Source organism: Halichoerus grypus, chromosome 10, assembly GCF_964656455.1.
Source record: "Halichoerus grypus chromosome 10, mHalGry1.hap1.1, whole genome shotgun sequence".
In the NCBI taxonomy this organism is placed as follows: Eukaryota; Metazoa; Chordata; class Mammalia; order Carnivora; family Phocidae; genus Halichoerus; species Halichoerus grypus.
The window spans coordinates 116,309,704-116,330,064 of NC_135721.1; the positions used below are offsets into that span (position 1 = coordinate 116,309,704).

At 47.5% G+C, this 20,361-nt stretch overlaps 1 protein-coding gene across 3 annotated transcripts in view; it reads left to right on the top strand.

The window, feature by feature from the left end:
• Positions 1-20,361, top strand: part of CNBD2 (cyclic nucleotide binding domain containing 2) — a 57,906-nt gene that overhangs the window by 15,981 nt on the left and 21,564 nt on the right. For 2 of the 3 annotated variants that reach the window (XM_036111541.2, XM_036111596.2), the window contains 6 exons: positions 1,156-1,293; positions 3,675-3,728; positions 8,000-8,163; positions 12,006-12,162; positions 12,668-12,819; positions 14,583-14,721. In XM_036111541.2, the coding sequence (XP_035967434.2) occupies positions 1,156-1,293; positions 3,675-3,728; positions 8,000-8,163; positions 12,006-12,162; positions 12,668-12,819; positions 14,583-14,721 (804 nt within the window). The remainder of the gene's footprint in view (positions 1-1,155; positions 1,294-3,674; positions 3,729-7,999; positions 8,164-12,005; positions 12,163-12,667; positions 12,820-14,582; positions 14,722-20,361) is intronic. The other variant, XM_036111568.2, reaches the window with a different exon arrangement.

The following is a 20,361-nucleotide window of genomic DNA, read 5'->3' on the forward strand; positions in this document are numbered from 1 at the left end:
TTTACAGCTTGTTATTATGAATCAGGATCCAAAGGTTCATACTTTGCATTTATTTTTATGTCTCTTAAGAAACTGGGTTAGTTGGGGGCGTCTGGGTGGCTCAGTCATTAAGCATCTGCCTTCGGCTCAGGTCATGATCCCGGGGTCCTGGGATCGAGCCCCGCATCTGGCTCCCTGCTCGGCGGGAAGCCTGCTTCTCTCTCTCCCACTTCCCCTGCTTGTGTTCCCTCTCTCTCAAATAAATAAATAAAAATCTAAAAAAAAAAGAAAGAAAGAAACTGGGTTAGTTGACTTGTAGATAGTTTCACATTCTGCATTTGTCTCTTTGGTGTTGAACTTGTTTCCCTATTCCCTGTATTTACTTGACTGGCAGAGGGTGACTGCCCTTACTGCCAAATTCATACTGGGATAGAGAGTCTGATTTGTTCTCAGTTCCAATTCCAAATCCCCAGGGTCAAAGTTTGCCTGGGATCAGATGGCCCAGCTTGGACGAGTGGTTATATTAGTTTCCTATTGCTGCTGTAACATATCACACAATTTCGTGGCTTAAGACAAATGATATTATCTTATGTAGGCTAGAAGTCTGGCACGGGTCTCCCTGGGCTAAAATCCAGGTGTCAGCAGGACCGCATTCCTTTCTTGAGGGTCTAGGGAAGAATCCCATTTCCTGGACTTCTCTAGCTTCTAGAGACCACTCATATCCCTTGGCTCATGGCCCCCGTCCTCTGTCTTCAAAGGCAGCAATGTTGCCTCTGCTTGGCTGTTCTTCTGTCAGATCCATCTGATTCCAAAATCCAGGCTCTTTGCATCACCTCTTGCTGCCTGCTGTAGCTTGGTGCTGTTTTCTGGACCGAAGTGAAGGACTTGATATTTAACTAGAGCTGTGCTAGAGAATGTTTTAACAACCAGCTCCTGGTGAGGGAGGTTTGTAGTAGTTGCCAGTTTCTGCGGCATAAATACTCCCAGCTGTGGCCATTTTCAGGCTACCAACACGATTTCAACAGGCCTGAAGACTTCCTGAAAATGTAACCATGCCTCCAGCACAGAACCCTGCATTTAATCCTATCCCATTTCACCTTGTCGGCGCCATCCAGCCTGCTGGTGGCTGTCAAAAACAGATGGTTTCTACTGATCTAATTTGTTTTGTTTCCACAGGGGCTGTACCAGCTCACCATGGATATCATTGTGATGATCCGAGTGTGTAAAATGTTCCGCCAGGGCCTCAGGGGATTCCGGGAATATCAGATCATCGAGACTGCTCACAGAAAGCACCCTATCTTTTCCTTCTGGGATGTAAGCAGCTGGCCTTAGCAGGATTGTGAGGGTTTAAAGGGGGTCTGATAAATAGCACCTCACTTCCCAGGCCATATTCTGAACCAACAGAGAGAAGACAAAGGGTAAAGCAGATGGGAGACCCAACTGCCACTTTTGTTAATGATGAGACTTTTATTGGAGGATGACTAAGACTAAGACTAAACCCCCGAATTAGATAGCCTTACATGTCCAGTCATGGGCAGTGCTGGCCCAAGGCAGGCCTCCACTGCGGGAGCAGGGTCTCCTGCCCTAAACTCAGCCGAGGAGGGCAGAGCAGAATGTGGGCTCAGAGAGATGGAGAAGGAATGATCTCACCCAGTTTTTCCTTCCAAATTCACCAAGGAGTTTAAGTCGCTCCTTCTCAATATGGAAGGAGAGGGGCTAGTAGTGTTCTACCACTACAACTCCCTCCATGTGGAAAGAAACACCAGGAGTAGGGAGGAAACCATCTCCATTCCAACAGGGATCAAAAGAGCCAGAGAAATCCAGAAGTCTCATTAGAGTCAGGGTTTTCTGAATGCCCGCCACTGTTCATCTCTACCTTCTTTTCTGTCCCCTCCACTTAAACAAAGGAACACATGCAGGGCCCTGCTCACTCCGGAGACCATGCTTTCTAGATTTTCTAGAAGGTCCCCATTTCAAATATTTTGTCCTAGTGGTAGATCATGTACCCTTTTTAGCTCAGAAAAGTTGATCACCATTCTGTTAACCTGTTCTGGATCCACAAAGGCATCTTCATTACTATTCAGGGCCCCAGTGTTTCTCCCAATCTCTGGACAAACCCTGCCCATTTTCCTGTTGTGCCCAGGGTGACTAGATTCAGCCCTGCTTCCCAACTGCACAGGGTTCACTCCAAGAAATTGCCCCAAATGATTTCTGAAGGAGAGGGGTATGGACCGTGCTGATGGGGAAAGAAAGGCCATCTTAGATCAGTCTCTAAGGGGCCAGCAGGTGTAACTGTGTGTGTGTCGCTGAGTTTAAGATGTAGCAGGGTGTAGGGGCCTGTGGGTCTGCAGAAAAGAAGAGCATGTCCCACCTGAAGACATTCAAATTCATATATTTTAAAGACATTATGCTGGCCAAACCAAATGAATCTACAGCCAGATTCTGCCCTGTGGATGGACCATGAGTTGGGAAGGGATGGAGTGGAAGAATAAGAGACTGAGGTTCGCTGTCAGGAAGGACATTCTGACTCAGAGTATCATCATGCAGTGGTAAAGCAATGGGCCCTGGGATCCAGGAGTCTTTGGTTACCGGAAGACATGGGCCGGTGCCTGGGCACTTGGAAGCTGAAGACCAAAATCAGCCTTGTCATCAGGGGAGTGTGAGGCTAAAACTTAATGACATTGCCTGGGCAGAGTGGACTTGAGCAGAGCAGAAGCCTCTTAATGGCAGCCTGAGGGGTCCTAGGGCCACTGGGCAGAGAGCTAGGGGGCTGGAGAGTGGGGTCAGGTAAAGAGAGCCGTGGACCAGTTTTCATTAGAGCTTGTGAATCTGGATCTTTCCGAGCACCACTGCTTTCTTTCACTGGCCTTCTTGAGAAGCACCACGCAGGTACACAAGCTATAAATGGGGCTCTGGGGTGGGGAGGACCTGCGGTATACCTAGAGAGATGGGGGCGTGGGTCTTGGTTTGGCCCAGGTGGTGGTCAGGGCCTTGTTTGTCCCTTTCATTCCCCCTTCCTTCTCCCACGTATCTTCCCCCTCTCTCTGCCTCTTCCCCTACTCTTTCCACATCGGAAACTTTGGGGCCCTGAATAGTAATGAAGATGCCTTTGGGGATCCACATAGGAGATAGAGTTGGATTAGTTCATTCCTAAGACCTCTTACACTTCTTTATTCTGGCCATACTCTAGGAGAGGACTGATTACTCAGTGTGTGATCCTTGTGTAGGTTCCTTCACCTGCCTCGAATCCAAAAGGGGGCTCCGTAATACCTGCTTTGTCCTGAGGATGAAATGGAGTAAGGAAGATGAGCATGCCTGGCTCCTGATAGGCACTTAACGAAGGCTGGCTTCATTGATGCCTCCATTTTGTCCCTTTTTGTCCCTCTCCACTTGCCCATTTGTTTGCTTCTTTCCCCTCTTCCTTTTCTCTCTCCATCCTTCCTATCTTTACCCTCACCCCTCCACATCTCTCTCTGTTTCAACAATGACACGTTGTTAATGCTGGGCCGGAGGCTGGGGCTGAGTCGGGGCTTTTGAGCAGAGGCCTACATGAGAGGGCCACCTGGTAGAAGGGTTCCTGTGGCTTCCTGCCTACCACAGGGGTGGGGACAGGAGGGTTTCAGTGCAAAATTCTAGGAGTAGTCTTGCTGATTCTCTTTCTTCTCCCCCATTCCTTTTTACCCCTGCCCCCCCAGAAAAGGAAACAAGGCCGAATCACATTTGATACTATGGACTTCGTTGCAGAGGAGGTATGCATAACTCTGACCTTGCTGCTGGGAATTTTCTTCTGCATCATGGCCTGGAAGAGGCACTGGGCTGGGTATCAGGACAGCTGGGTCCAGTCCGGGTTCTGGCACCAAGCCATTGTATCATCCTGACCTAGCCACTTAGTTTCCTCATCTATGAAATAGCTGATTTCAGTGATCCCAAGATTCCAGTCCTGACATTCTGAGGCTGTGAGCCCCCCTGAACCCACTGTCACCTTAGAGCCGGACAGAACCAGCAGGGAGAGCTCCTGTACTTGGACCCATGGACAAGGAGCAAAAGGCAAAGTAGAGGCTGTGAGAGCTCTAGACACAGGAGAAATAATCAGGGTGGTGGGAAAAGCCCTGGCCTGTGTGTGAATTCTGGCTCTGCCTGAGCCCTTTGAGAGACATTGGGCACACCAACCCCCCTGCCCCCCACCGCCCTGTGGCTGCCAGACGGCCATTCTGGCGAAGGAATGCTTCATATCTTTGGACTGTGTGACTTGTTCTCTAAATTTCAAGAATTGTTGTTATTTTCCCGGCTTCTTCCCACCAAATCTTGGATACTAAATTAAAATTTAATTAAAAAAAATTTTTTTTAAAGATTTTATTTATTTTTTCGAGAGAGTGAGAGAGACAGCCAGCACAAGCCGGTGGGGGTGGGGGGGTAGGGGCAGAGAGAGAAGCAGACTCTCCACTGAGCAGGGAGCCCGATGTGGGACTCGATCCTAGGACCCTGGGATCATGACCTGAGCCGAAGGCAGACGCTTAACCGACTGAGCCAGCCAGGTGCCCCAAAATTTAATTTAAATTTTAAAGGCGCCTACCTATTTATAGGAAAGATTTGAAGGTCTTACCAGCTCTAGGCTTAGATCTGTGTCTGCTTGTGGAGATTCTAGGTGGTGTAACTGCCCTTAAGTAGGAGTTAAGGTGGGGAAAGTTACCTGGGAAGTTAAATAACAGAGTCAGTTCCGTAGGAATCCAGAGAAGGGAGTCTCTAAGGGTTGGGGGTAGTGAGAGAGATTTCCTAAAAGAATTAGGACCTCTAGTGGGCCCAGAGAATCAGTTTTGTTCATAGAAACCAGAGTCATCTGTGTTTTGTCCTAAATGGACCCTGTGATAGAAATCCCAATGGGTTATTGATAACAAGAGAGGGTTAAGTAGGAAAAAGATTGGATTCAGACCTTAAAAATGGCCAACACAGGGCACCTATGGCTCAATCCGTTGAACATCTGACTTGAACTCGGTTCAGGCCTTCATCTCAGGGTCATGAGTTCAAGCTCCACTTTGGGCTCCACGCTGGGCATGGAGCCTACTTAATTAAAAAAAAAAAAAAAAGTCAATGCTTCCATAGTCTGGGCTGGGAGCCAGGCCCATTGTAAGCCCTTTATATGTATTAGCTCTGCTATTTATACATTCAGGTTCTGCTGCTCTCAGATAGGGAAACTGAGGCTCAGGGAGAAGTGACTTGTCCCAGGACACACAGGTAGGAAGGTACCTGGTACCAGAGCCTATGCATTATTTTATTTTATTTTATTTTAAGGTTTTATTTATCTATTTGAGAAAGAGAGAGTGAGAGAGAGCATGAACAGGGAGGAGGGGCAGAGGGAGAAGCAGACTCCCTGCTGGGCAGGGAGCCTGACTTGGGGCTCGGTTCCAGGACCCCAGGATCATGACCTGAGCTGAAGACAGATGCTTAACCAACTGAGCCACCCAGGCGCCCAGAGTGTGTGCGTTATTAATCACCGAGCAACACTGCCCTTCTGAGTGAACATGCAAGGCTTCAGATCTGTTGTCCAGAATTTCTCATCATGTCCCACTTTGTTTTGCTTCTGTGACAACTACTGTTCTGTAAAATTAGCCAGCATTCATTCATTCTTCCCATAAATTTTTATTTTGTTGAGTGCCCATTACATGTGAGGTTATTCTAGAGTGGGGTAAATAAGATGGATGAAGCCACTATTGTGTTTATATTGGGGCTTATATTCTAGAACACCTTTGTCCGATGAACCTTCTGAGGTAATGGAATGTTCGGTTGTCTGTGTTGTCCATAGTAGGCAACAGACACATGTTGCACTTGTGGCTAGTGTGACTGAAGAACTTTTTCTTCCTTTTTTTTTTTTAAAGCTTTTATTTATTTATTTGACAGACACAGCGAGAGAGAGAACACAAGCAGGGGGAGTGGGAGAGGGAGAAGCAGGCTTCCCGCTGACCAGGGAGCCCGATGCGGGGCTCGATCCCAGGACTCTGGGATCAAGACCTGAGCCCAAGGCAGACACTTAATGACTGAGCCACCCAGGCGCCCCAGGAACTTTTTTTTTTTTTTTTTTTTTTAGAGAGAGAACACAAGCTGGGCGAGTGGCAGGCAGACGGAGAGGGAGAAGCAGGCTCCCCACAGAGCAGGGAGCCCAATGCGGGGCTTGATCCCAGGACCCTGAGATCACGACTTGAGCCGAAGGCAGATGCTTAACCAAATGAGCCACCCAGGTGCCCCAGAACTTATTTTTTATCAAATTTTATTTAAATTTCAATAGCCACATGTGGCTAATGGCTGCCATATTGGAAATGCATTTCTAGAGTGAGTGAGAGAGAGAGAGAGATGTGTGTGTGTGTGTGTGTGTGTGTGTAGGCTGGGGAAATGATAGATAATATACACATTAACAAAAAAGAGGGGCTCCTGGGTGGCTCAGTCAGTTAAGCATCTGTCTTCGGCTCAGGTCATGATCTCAGGGTCCTGGGAGGGAGTCCCACGTGGAGCTCCCTGCTCAGCGGGGAGTCTGCTTCTCACTCTCCAACTGCCCTACCCTCCCACTCACTCATATGTGTGTGTGTGTGTGTGTGTGTGTGCGCTCTCTCTCCCTCTCTCAAATAAATAAAATCTTTTTTTTTTTTAAGATTTTATTTATTTATTTGACAGAGAGAGACACAGCGAGAGAGGGAACACAAGCAGGGGGAGTGGGAGAGAGAGAAGCAGGCTTCCTGAGGAGCGGGGAGCCCGATGTGGAGCTCGATCCCAGGACCCTGGGATCATGATCTGAGCTGAAGGCAGACACTTAATGACTGAGCCACCCAGGCGCCCTAAATAAGTAAAATCTTTTTTTTTTTTTTTTAATTTATTTGACAGAGAGAGACACAGCGAGAGAGGGAACACAAGCAAGGGGAGTGGGAGAGGGAGAAGCAGGCTTCCCACTGAGCAGAGAGCCCGATGTGGGGCTTGATCCCAGGACCCTGGGATCATGACCTGAGCCGAAGGCAGACACTTAACAACTGAGCCACCCAGGTGCCCCTAAATAAGTAAAATCTTAAAAAAAAAAAAAAAAAAAAAAGAATAAGGTCTTTTCAGAAAGTATGAATTGCTTTGGGAAAAATGATTCAGAGACTACAGACTGCTGGGAAGGGGGCCTACTATTTTGGGTCAAATGATCCAGTAGGGACTCCCTGAGAATGTGGGAACATAGGAGCTTAGAACTGAATGAAGCGGAGGAAGCAGCCATATCCATGTGAAAATGCAGGGGAAGAACATTCCAGGCAGAGGAAACAGCCCAAGTGAAGACTGCAGGACAGAAGTGAGCTTGGCACCTGCAAGAGATGGGTAGAAGGTTAGAGACTAGAGAATGAAGGAGAGAGGCAGGAGGTAGGGTCGTGTGGGGTAGGGAGGAAAGGAGTCAGACCATGTGGGGCCCCTAGGCTGGGGTACAGAGTTAAGATTTTATCCTAAGTGAGATGGGCAGCCAGTAAGGGTGTTAACAACTCAAGTACCATTTTCCCAGCAGGTGGGAGTGGTGGCTGAATGGATGGATCTGTCTGCCCACTTGTCCATGAGTCCTGGTTCACCAGGACCTGGTTTCTGTAGGTTCTCTTTATTTCTTAGTGTCCTGTAGCGTGCCAAGATATAGGCTGAGGCAAGGGAGGTCTCCCCTGACTGCAGTGAACATATGCTGAGGGGCCCCTGGAGCCCAGGGAGCCCCCTATTGACTCGGGGTGGTCAGTGAACGGCAAAGGCGGTATGGTCAGGAGTTGGGGATGAGGGTCTTGGCACGTAGCAGATCTAGGTTATCATCCTGCCAGAGTGTCTTCATCTGTCAAACGGGAATCATAATTGTGCCTCACTTCTCGGGCTGGGCAAAGATGCAGTGAGATGGTGTGTGTAAGATGCGCGTCCTAATGCCAGGTGTGCAGTAAGTGCTCAGTACATGTCAGCCACTATTGTATGGGGAGTGGCCCCTGGGGGAAACTGCTGGGTCTTGTGTGTCACTCTGGTCCTCTCTCCCCAGGGTCACTTTCCTCCAAAAGCCATGCACATCGCACAGAAGCTGCCTTCCTGGAGGACAGAGCCCGAGATCCAGGACCTCCGTAACCTCCTGCAGGTCCTGGACAGCTACCGCAACTACTCAGAGCCCCTGCAGCTGCTCCTGGCCAGAGTCATGCGCTTTGAACGGTCAGTGAGGGGCACACCCCTTGGCACCTGAGCTGGGACGGGCTGGACAGGAAGAGCCTGCCTGATGAGGCCGTGGCAGGTCTGCTGGTGTCTCCGTGGCGCATCAGCCGTGAAAAGCTATCTGTCAGTTCACTCGAGTGCTCCTTGTTATGCTTGTAGAACACTTGATGTCCTTCATTTATTGCTAGTCTCCCCAGGATTAGGAGCCACTGGATCTGGAAAGGCTCTGATAGGAGCCTCAGAAAGGATCTGGTCCAATTCCCTCCTTTTTCAGATGAGGAAGCAGAGGCTCAGAGGGTAAGAATGACTCATACTCTGTCACCCAAGTAATGGGGGGGGTAGAGCTGAGACCCACATCCAAGCCTGAAAAGCCACAGTGGGTCACAGGTGATTGTACTATGTCCAGATAGGAACTAGGGCAAGGGTCTGTGAACTTGGATAAGAAAAAACTTAACATCTGTTTTCGTTAACCTCTAACTAAAATTTATCATTTCCTTTAATTGCAGATGTAGGTAATGAACCAGTATTAGCTATTCCTGTGACTTTTTCACCAAAAGAAATCACCAAGATTACACATTCATGTTGTTGCACGTTTTTCAAAAAATAATTTGTATTCATCACAGCTTTGAAATTATGGTAGTAATTAGATCTGCTGCTAGATCTTGTTATTCAGTGCCTTAATAAAGATGTACATATATTGCTATACCACAATTGGGTTTTTTTTTTTCTAAAGACTTATTTATTGGGGCACCTGGGTAGCTCAGATGGTTAAGCATCTGCCTTTGGCTCAGGTCATGATCCCAGGGTCCTGGGATCGAGCCCCGTATCGGGCTCCCTGCTCAGTGGGGAGCCTGTTTCTCCCTCTCCCTCTGCTGCTCCCCCTGCTTGTGCTCTCTCTCTCTATCTCTCTGTCTCAAATGAATAAATAAAATCTTAAAAAAAAAATAAAGACATTTATTTATTTTACAGAGAGAGAGTGTGTGAGCATGAGGGGGCATGAGAGGGCAAAGGGGAAAGGGGCAGAGGGAGAGAATCTGAAGTAGATTCCCCGCTGAGCACAGAGCTCGGTCAGTTAAGAGTCTGACTCCTGATTTTGGCTCAGGTCATGATCTCAGAGTCAGACTCTTAACTGACTGAGCCACCCAGGTGCCCTCACAGTTTGGGTTTTAAAAGGCAATTATTAGCTGTTTCTGCTGTATTTTATTTTATATATATATATACTTATTTATTGAAAAAACATTTTTTAAAGGATTTTTATTTATTTATTTGAGAGAGAGAATATGAGCAGGGGGGAGGAGCAGAGGGAGTGGGAGAAGCAGACTCCCCGCTCAGTGGGGAGCCCCACGCAGGGCTTGATCCCAGGACCCTGAGATCATGACCTGAGCGGAAAGAAGATGCTTGACTGATTGAGCCACCCAAGCACCCCTATTTTATATATTTAAAACATTATTCTGTGAAGGCTTCACTAGATTGTCAAAGGGTCCATGACACAAAAAGCACCATATAAATACCTTGTGCTAGAGAAGTCTAAGATGTATGTGTGGAAATATTGCCATTTCTTGGACATTTCAGTGGCTTAAGAAAGGCAGCCTAGCAGAATATTTGAGGTAAGGCCTATCTTGAAAATCTAGGCTGTAAGGACACTATTGGTCTGTGCCCCTTCAAGGAGGTCCCAGGTCCCATAATCACAACTAGCTATAGATTAAGGCCTATTATGACCTGTGCAGGATCTGTTTAAAGGCAGTAAGCCCGAGAGAGGAGGGAACCCTCCAGCTGGCTTGGCCAAAGGAGATTTACAGAAGAGGTGGCATTGGAGTGCGTATATATGACAAGTGGAAGTGTAGACAAGAACATTCCAGGTAGAGGGAACTATCTGCTTTGTGTCTAGCCCAGTAAAGAAGAGCAAGTCACCGCCGTCTTAAAGTAAGATTCCATAGCAGGCAGGATGGTGTCAAGCAAAGAAAAAGAATCACTGGGGTAGAAGCTCTGGAATGTGATGCTGCATCTGCCACTCTGAGGTGTGACCTCAGGCAAGCCACTTAACCTTGCTGGGCCTCAGTATCCTCATCCATGTAATGAGGATACCGATACAGGTTTTACGGGTTTGTGTGAAGATGAAGGGGTGGTGATTGTTAAAGCCCTCTTCAGCTAGTTGATTATTTCTGGGACTGGAAATGAGCAGATTACACAGGATTCTTTCAGTCACAAGGGACAGAAAACCTAGCTGTAGGGAATGCAAGAGTGGCCCAAGTATCTGAAAAGTCCTGGGATAGTTTTCCAGCTTCCGGCTCAGCTGGATTCAGGGGACTCAGTGTCCCCAGGATCCAGTATCTGTCTGTCTCTCTCCACCTCCTCACACTCCATTCTCATAAACCACCTTCTCTGCCAGATTCTCTCTCTCATGGCAGCAAGATGACGGATTGTCTGAGAGTCAAGAAAAGGTGTTTCCCCCAAAGTAAAGTCAGGGTGCAGCTGGTGGGAAAGGTGACCCGACGCTTGACAACAAAAGCCACAGATGTCTGCTACAGGAGATTTGGGGTCTAGTGCTGACTCAGATGTGACTCACTGTGTGCCTTCAGAAAGCCTGGGGCTCCTTAGCTCCCACTTCCCTCATCTCAGCCATGTGGATTCAGCTAGACGGTTCCTGAGGGTCTTTCCAGCTCCAGCTCCAGGAGTCTGGACTTGGATGAGCCCTAGCTGTGCTCCCCAAGGTCTCATTTCCCAGTTGAATGTGCCTGTCTTCTCCCATCTAGTCATTGTCATCTGGGCCATCTCCTCTTTCCAGACTTTTGTGTTTCCCATTACCTTCTGGGTAAAATCCAAAGTTAGCCCAGTGTTTGAAGTGTCTTGTGATTGGACCTAGCCAAATTTCTCTCCCACTACCCCACTGACCTCCCTGTCTTCCATTTTCCTTTCTAATGGAGCTTACTGCTATTCCTTTGAAGGCACCATCCTTCCAGGCGCCTCTGCCTTTGGACGTGGTAGTCCCTCTGCCTGGAACACTCTTCCATCTCTCTGTCTACTTGGAAGACTCCAGACACTATCCTGGAGCCTGCTCTGCCTTTCCTAAGCTGGTTAAGTGCCCTTTCTCCATGCTTCTGAATTCACCTGTGCTTCCCTCTCTTAAAGCATTTTTAAACCTTATTTAGTCGCTGTACTGGACCATAATTTTCAGGACAAAATCTGTCCTTTCTCGCTCTGCCTGATAGACACAGTTGGTATTTATTTAACTTATTGAATGAAGGAAGGAAACAAATGAATATTGAAAGAAGTGAAATTTGAACTTACATTTGAAGTGCAGAAATCTTCCTCCCTCGGAGCTTAAGAACTAACTCCCAGTTTGCTCTGGACCTGGTCACCTCTACCCTAACGGTTCCCAATTACATAGTGAGCTCTCGGGGATTAGAAGACCATTTATCTATTTTTTTTTTCTAGGCATGTTCATCTGTATTTTACAGACAAGAGACCCTGAGGGTCAGAGAGAGAATATGAGTGCCCACTGCCATGCAGCTCACGGCAGAATCAGGACTTGGATCCTGGTCTCCATCATTTAGCTACTGAGCCATTACTTCCAGGATTTGGTCATTCATTTACTCAGCTGCTGTTCACTGAGCATGTCCTGTGTGCCGATGCAGACCGACGAAGGCTCTGCTCTCAGGAAGCCTCAGTCTGATGGAGGCGGGCAACTAGGGGGATGTTAGTGAAGACGTCGAGCTTGATGGGGCTGGGGCTGGGCTGTTGTGAGGTCCCTTCTCGTCCCAGTCTGTGCCTTCATGCTCCAGAGCAGAGAGCACGGCAGTGCCCTGCTGCTACCAGACCTGCTGGCCTCGGTCTTCCCTCAGGTTTGGTCGCAGGCGCGTGATCATCAAGAAGGGGCAGAGGGGCAACAGCTTTTATTTCATCTACCTGGGCACCGTCGCAGTGACTGAGGATGACGATGGCAGCAGCGCCTTCCTGGACACCCACCCCGTATTGTTGCACAAGGGCGACTGTTTTGGGGTAAGCGTGGGGCAAGGTCTGCTTTGCTGGGGGCAGGGGTGGGGGCTTGACAGGGCTCCAGCTAGAACAGCCAGGCCCAGTCCTGCCTTCTCCTGTGGGTAAGTCAATGCCCTGTTGTGGGTCCCAGCACCCTTTCCTGTCACAGGCCAATTGACTGGACCAGCCCGTGCCCAAGGCTGGCTCCTTGGTCTGTGATGTTTAAGGAACGTGTTCCCTGTATAACCCCTGCAGAGATGCAGTGACCCCTCAGCGAGGCCCCTCCGGCTTCCTCTCTCTGGTCTGGTCAAGCCTGTTGCCTGTTTTTTCCACAAGCAGCATATTAAGAGGGAGGGGATGGGCCCCCAGAGATGGGGAATGAGCAGGAGCACAGGGCCAGCCGGGGAGTCTGCAGTCTGGGGAGTAGAGATTTCTGGGGGCTGATGGAAGCAGGAAAAAGGTGGGCAAGGCTGCGAGCAGAAAGCCAGAGGTAGCCTCTCACTTGCCTTTGCCCGTGTGCACCCAACAGGAATTGGGCGTTCTGACTCCATCACTAAGGAGGGCCACTGTGGTCTGTATGGAAGAAACAGAATTCCTGGTTGTCGACAGAGAAGATTTCCTTGCGAATAAGCTGGACCAGGAATTCCAAAAGGATGCTCAGCATCGATTTGAATTTTTTAGGTACCTTCCATCATCAGCCAACATCTCCCCTCTGTGTGTTTATTAGGTGCCTGACTGTCGTAGGCCCAGTGGGAAACAGTAGGTCCTGCTCTCTCTGCCTGGAATGCTCTTGAGATGTGAGACACCTCCCACCTGACTTCTTCGTCTAGCAAGCTCCTACTAGACCCTCAGGTCTCAGCTCAAACATCCCTTCCTTGTGGGATGGTACTAATAGAATAGCTAACATGTACTCAGCCCTTTGTACCAGGGTTCTTAACTTCTCTCATTCAATCCCGTGACATTGTTTCTCTTGCTCTGTCTAGTTGACAGGTAAGGAAACCTAACCTCAGGGTGGTGATGTACCCAGAATGTTAAATTCAGAAGTCTCTGGGCTTCACCGCCCCACCTCACTAACCAACCCCATCACTCCAGAATAGAGAGAGTGCCCCCCCAATGCTTCTATCACACCCCATGTTTCTTTAAAGTCCCAGCCAAACTGTGATTCTTGATTACATAGTACCTTCTTTACAGTTTATTTGTCCGTCAGACAGGAAGCACTTATGGTCGTGAGGGCAGAGTGGCCCTTTCGCCATGGTACTCCCCACATTGTCATCGTGCCAGGCACGTGCAGGTGCTCATTGTATCCTTTTGAGTTACTCACCTTTAGGAAAAGAATGGAAATCGGATGAAGGATCTGTACCGGCCCTGAAAATACAGGTTGTAGGGCTGTGCAGTTCTAGAGCAATGTGGTGGCAGAGCGCTCCCCTGTAGGGTAAGGGAGAGTGGAGAGAGTAGGAGCTGTGAGAGGGGACTGGGGCCTGCAAAGGGAGGACTTAGTCCTGCAGGGGGGAGCACTTCCTGTTTTCACACAGTGGAAAATTGGGGCTGAGCTGCAATCTTAGCTCTTGGGCTTATCAACTGTGTGACCCTAGATGGGTCACCTCCCTTCTCTGAGTTGAGTCTCCTGCTCTGTAAAATGGGGATAATGATTCATCTCTCCCAAATCATTGTAAGGATTGAATGAGATGATCCCGGGAAGTGTGTGGCCCAGTGGTGTTGCCTCTGTGGTGACCCTGCTTTCCCTTCCTGTGTCTCCAGACCCTCCTCCTTTGGACATGGCACCGACCTTGTTCCCCCTTAGTGCCTTGGACGGAGCTCAGTGCCCTGAGTCACCCGAGTTCTGGGCTCCGTGATCTATGGGAGCTGAGAAAATATGAGACGATTGTTAGCAGCCCTGTGGGGCTGCATGTGAGGGAAGGCAAGCCACTGACTGGTGGCGTCTGAGCTCAGGGGAAGGGGTGGGCCTTCAGTCATAGGGAACAAAGGCAAAAAGAGGGGAGTCCAGATGTCCCCCATTCATCAGGCACAGGCCCGAGTCTTTGAAGCTAACAGGCTGGAGGAGGCTGGAGTGAGCTGCCCAAACCAAAGGGAGGGGCAGGACAGCTGGGCTGGGGGACAGAAGAGCAGGTGAGTTCAAGTGAGGAACTCTCAGAGTTGCTTGGAATGAGACTAGCCTAGTGAGCACAGCGTTGAGGGATGGAGCCAGGAAGAAGCCCCTGGAGGGCAGAGTGGAAGTGAGAGGTGCATAGCACCAGACTGAGGAGCAGCAGAGGGGTGTGCCGGAGGGGGCGCCACAGGCCCGGTGAGGCAACTGGAGGTGAGTAAAATCCTCCACCTCACGCATCTGCAAGAGCAAGTCGACACGTTCCCTTTCTGGAAATCGCTGAGAGCTGGGCACCTTCTGTGATGGAGGGCGATGAATTCTAACAGGATTTTCCCCTCAGGAAGATGGATCTGTTTGAGTCATTGTCTGATGAGAAGCTCTGGAAGCTCGTAACCCTGGGGAAGGTGGAGAAGTTCTCGTATGGGCAGCTGATCTCAAAAGACTTTGTAGAATCGTCCTCCATCATGTTTGTCAGCAAGGTGAGAGGCCCTGGATGGGGGTGTGGAAGCTGGGAAGGCACGCCCAGCATAATGTCCTGTGGCCATGCAGGCGGGGCTGAGCCCTGTTCTGCAGCACTTCCTTTTCTGAGCGTCTGTGTTCCAGCTGTAAAAGGCATACCACGCAGTTTGGCCTCCCTCCCTCAGAGGGTTGCCGTGAACTTTGAGACACACTGTTAATTAGAAAGAGGGCCATGGGGGTACCCCCTCCTTGAGCTCATATACATGCTTATTTACATACAGATACATATTTAAATTATACATTTGGCCCTTGAGTCTTAATGATGCCAGATCAGTTTTTAAAATTATAATCCTAAGGGATGCCTAGGTGGCTCAGTCGGTTAGGCATTTGCCTTTGGCTCAGGTCATGATCTCAGGGTCCTGGGATCCAGTCCCTCACTGGGCTCCCTGATCAGTGAAGAGTCTGCTTCTCCCTCTCCCCTGCCCCTCCCCCTGCTTGTGCTCTCTCTCCCTCAAATAAATAAATAAAATCTTAAAAAAAATAAAATAAAATTACAATCTTTAAATTATAGACATGATATGACCACATTATAAAACATAGTTCTGGAAAGAGGGAAGAAATCACCCATGAACTCATCGCCTCAGAATAGATTTTCAGAAGTGGAATTAATTGCTTGGGCGCCTGGGTAGCTCAGTCGGTTAAGCATCTGCCTTTAGCCCAGGTCATGATCTCAGAGTCCTGGGATGGAGTCCTGCATCGGGCTCCCTGCTCAGCTTCTCCCTCTGCCCCTCCCCCTGCTTGTGCTCATGCTCTGTCTCTCAAAAATGAATAAAAAAAAAAAAGAAGCAGAATTGCTTGGTATCACCATGTTTATGGATTTGGGAACAAGTTGCTGTCCAGAAGGACCCACTTTATCTAGCCTCCAGCAGTGTGCGCCTTTGCCAGCCCCACACACCTCTGCCAGGCTCGCCTGTCATTCCCTCAAAATTTACCTAATTTCATAGATGGCAACTGCTACCTCATTGAGGATTTAATTTACATTTTTCCTCATTACCAGTGAGATTCATCATGTTTGTTTACTATCCAAATTTCATCTTTTGTGAATTGTTTTATGTCCTGTGCCAACTTCTCTGTTGGTTGATAATGAAAAGAGAGTCTGACATTTATTGAGCACTTACCATGTCCCAGGTTGTGCGCTCCGTGTGCTTTGTGTCATTTCAGCCTCACAGAAGCCCAGCTCAGGCCGGTACTGCCATTATTCCCATTTGACAGAGGTGAAAACTGAGGCACTAGGTTAAGCAGCTTGTCCAAGGTCACACAGTCGATGAGGGGCAGAAGCCAGGTTCAGCTCAGGTCTGTCTGACTCCAAAGCTCTTCTCAGGGGCTGGGATTTGCGATTTGAGTCAACCTTTCTGTCCATTGTGGACTCTGCTCAACCCCTATGTAGTTTTCATGATCATCATGAGAACCGCCATGTTTTTGAGACCCTTTGCCCCTGTTCCAGGGGTTCTACTAGCATTGTTAATTGTTTTGGTTTATTTGCACATGGTTCGAAATTTAAAAGGTTCAAAAGAGAAATGTCTCCCTCTCACCTCTTCCCCCTGCCACCCAGTGTTCCTCCCCGGGGACAGTCACTGTCACTGCTTTCTTCTGTGTCTGTCCTGCATCTGTTCTTTGTGTATAAAGGCAAATGCATGTGTATGTTTTTTCCTTGTTTTCACAAATGGCGTCATGCTATGCAGGCTGTTCTGCACTTTGCTGTTTCAAGAGTATTTCTGTAGATTGTTCCATATCAGTCCATAAAGAACCCACTCTTTTTTTTTTTTTTTTTTACCACTTGTGCAGTGTTTTACTATATGATTGTACTGGATTAACCAGTTCCCTGTTGATGGATTGGTCGCCCCCATCTTTTGCTATTTCAAGCAGTGCTTTGATGAACTGTGTACATAGTACAATTTCACCATAAATCTTCGCCATAGCTCTATCAGGAAGATATTATTATTCCACGTTTACAGATGAGGAAGTTGAAGTTAAGACACCTTAGGAAAGGCCACCCATCTAGTAAGTGGCAGAGCCAGGATTCTGTCTCCAAACTTTTAGTATCTCCCATGTAGCTGTTGCTCCTATTAAGCCACCAAACATTTGTTGATTTTTTGCCAAGGTTGGTTCATGCTCTGGAGGGATCTGAGAATGGCAAAGACTGTTTCTCTCTCCTTATATCTCTCTTCCACTAGATTCTGAGCAGAGACAAAGTTATCCAGGCCAGCTACCAAGTGATTAGTGCAAACTCTTTAAGTTTACAGGGATTTAGGAGGGAGACCTCTCCAAAGGCTGGGGGCTTTAAGGAAGGCTTCCTGGAGAAGGTGAGGAGTTGAGCCTTGAAGTGTTGGACCATTAGACAAAAGGAAGGGCAAGATTGGTTGTATGCTGGAGTTGGTTCTTACTGGCCTATGAGAGCTGATTAAGTTTTCAGGAATTTTGCAAGACAATATACACAATAATTACTAAAAATTAAATTATATAAACCTATAGTTAAATATATTATATGGAAAACAAGGATAGCAAATAATGAAAATTCATCATTTCCTCATGACGTTACTGCATTTTACTATTATCTGTGCTCTGGAGTTTATTTATGTCCGTTTTATCTATCTGGTGGAAGTACTATACAATTGTGCACGTCTCTTCCCACCTCCACAGGCAGTGACTTCACGTTGGTAGCTGAAAATTGGCCCCAGTGAGACAGTGGAAATCAGCACTCTGAGTCAGGTTTTGATATATGGCTTTGCTGATTGTCTTAAGAAAGCTATAGAGAAACTGTTTATAATGCAGATTAAATATAAAAGTGGGCTGGGTCTGTAGCCATCACATTGTAAAGAGAAGAAAATTACAGAAATGTTTTTCCAGTATTTAAACAGTATTCATCATAGATTCATCATAGAAGTTACATCACTGATGAACAAGCCAAGTTCCAATATACATAGTGCTAAAGCTAGAGGGGGTTTCGGTTAATGAATATAATTTATACAAGGGTGAGAAGTAGTTTGCCAGTGGATTACAAACCATACTTAATAATATTAAATTTATTGGGAGACAAGTGGTTTGGATGCAACTTCATTTCTCCAATCATGGTTGAATTGTGACTATAGATTGGCCACGGTTAGAAGAACTCAGCCAGAGTCTGCAACAGCATTCTGTGAGAATCACTTGGCTATATGGAACTTACAGTAAGAGTATAGTTTGTTTTGTTTGTTGTGCAGCACACCCTTTGTAAGAGTAAGATTTATAGACGTGTATTCCTTTTCCCAGAGAGCCAGTTATTAAACTTAACAAGTGGGTGTTTGTGCTGTTATCCTGGGTTCGGTCCCAGAGAAGAGTCAAGACTAGCTAGCTGTAAGCAGAAAGGGAGTTATTGGAGGAGGCTGAATGGCTAACAGACTTACAGGTGATGGGGAGGCCCGAAGGAACAGACCTTAGACTGAAGGTGATCCCCAAATGGACTCCAAGTCCGAGTCCAGACTGGACAGTCACAGGTGCTCCTGATCCTGCCAAGTTCAGGAAGCCGCGTCTATAGCCACTGCTTCCACGAGCACACTGGAGGTCCTGCCATCCAAAACCTGACCTTGCCCAAGTGCATCCAGGCAGGGGAACCCAAATCACCTCCTTAGCTGCCAGGGGGTTTGGGAGATGTTTGAGAGTATCTGGCTTCCAGGCTCTACCCTCTAAGGGACTGGATGCACAGGATCTGACCCCGAGGATGGTGCAGATGAGGATGAGGCCCTTGGCAGCCACGGGGAATAGTGTGGCAAGTTTGGAGAATCCTGATGGCCATGTGAGGAGAGTGGGGAGAGACTAGCCTATACTATATAGCCAGGGAAGATTGGGGAAGGGGTGGTAAGGGATCAAAATTCAAGACTTGCTTTAATCAGCATGATGATTACATCTTGACCAGCAGAAAGTTCTTAGTCTGTTTTAGCCTCCACTTCTTTGTCGGTAAAGTGGGACTACTTACCTCATAAAGTCTGTAAGGATGAGTCTAGCACAGACTTACTCAGTTCACATTCATCCTCGAATTCAGTGGTTCTGAGTGTTGTTGCTGGATCAGCAGCATCAATCGGTTTCACCTGGGAACTCACTAAAAATACAGATTCTCAGGCCTACCCAAGAGCTGTTCAACATCCAAAACTGTTTTGATAAGCCTTCTAGGTGATTCTGATGCGCACTAAAATTGGAGAACTCTGATTTAAAGGAAGAGTTTTTCAGATTTGAGTAAGCATAAAGAACACTTTAGGGGGCTTCTTAAAAAGGCAAATTTCTGCCTCACCCCAGAGTCTCATTCATTAACTCCGGCAATCTGCATTTGAATAAGCACAGCTGGTGAATCTAAGGCAGGCGCTCTCGAAGTTCTTTCTGAGAAAAATAATACAGATGTCACAAAGTGACAGCAGGTGTGTGGGGGGGCATCCTGGCTAGTAGGTGAGTTGGATTTGTCCTTTACAGTGTTTTATTGAAAACTGATTTAATCGTTATTGTGAAGATTGTAAATAAAATTTTGGACTTCTGACTTCTTTTGAATATTCAGAAGATCAGGCAACACCAGGCTGTATTGTGATGCAGCCCCCTCTGGCTGGAGTTGAAGAGCACCTGCCCCTTTTAAAGGGACTGCTTTTTTCTCCAATTTTTATTTCCCACCAGGCCGGCTATTGAAGTATTCATCTAAGGAGACTGGGTCTTTGGGCGCCTGGGTGGCTTAGTTGGTTAAGCAACTGCCTTCAGCTCAGGTCATGATGCCGGGGTCCTAGGATCGAGTCCCACATCGGGCTCCGCCCGCTCTGCGAGGATCCTCCTTCTCCCTCTCCCTCTGCTGCTCTTCCTGCTTGTGCAGTCTCTCTCAGTCAAATAAATAAAATCTTTAAAAAAATAAATAAATAAAGGAGACTGGGTCGTCCCGGCTCCTGTAGTTCATGGATGTGGCCACTAGAGGGCGATATAAGCAGCGAGTGGCCTGGGTGTCCTGGGGACCCGGGAAAGTTAGGGAAGGCAATTTCCCGGTGGCATAGGAAACATAGTTAATACCCACAATCAACTCATTTCGAACAATTTATCATTTAGGGGCCCATGGTGAAATTGTTTTCTACAGAGATGCAGATGGGATTAAAGACCCACGAGAGACTTTCTGAGAGGAAAATGTTCACCTGTGTTCCTCTGGCCCCAGGTTCCTTGTTGATAAATGTTGCATGAATGTTGACTAACCCTCCAAGCCCAACACCTGGCATAGAATAAGGGCTTATTAAATGTTTGATCCCTTCTCCTTCCTCTTCAACAGTAAACGGTCTTGAACCTTAACTACAACATGTCTGTTATAGTTCCTACTAAAAAAGGGTAAGATTTTATAAAGATACAAAATAAATAAGAAAAAGTGGCATATCTTTCTTTCCTATCAGATTAGGAAAGATTAAAAGGACTGTGAAAGCTCAGTTTTCAATGTAACACAAAGATATAACAGGCTCTGTTATGCACTGCTGGAGAGAGTGTAAGCTAACATTTCTGGAAGGCAGTTGGGCAATGTGTATTGAAATTGAAAACATACATACCTGTAGGAAACAATCCCAAGGGGATAGTCAAACATGGGTATTATATTAAGATAAACTAGGTTAAAT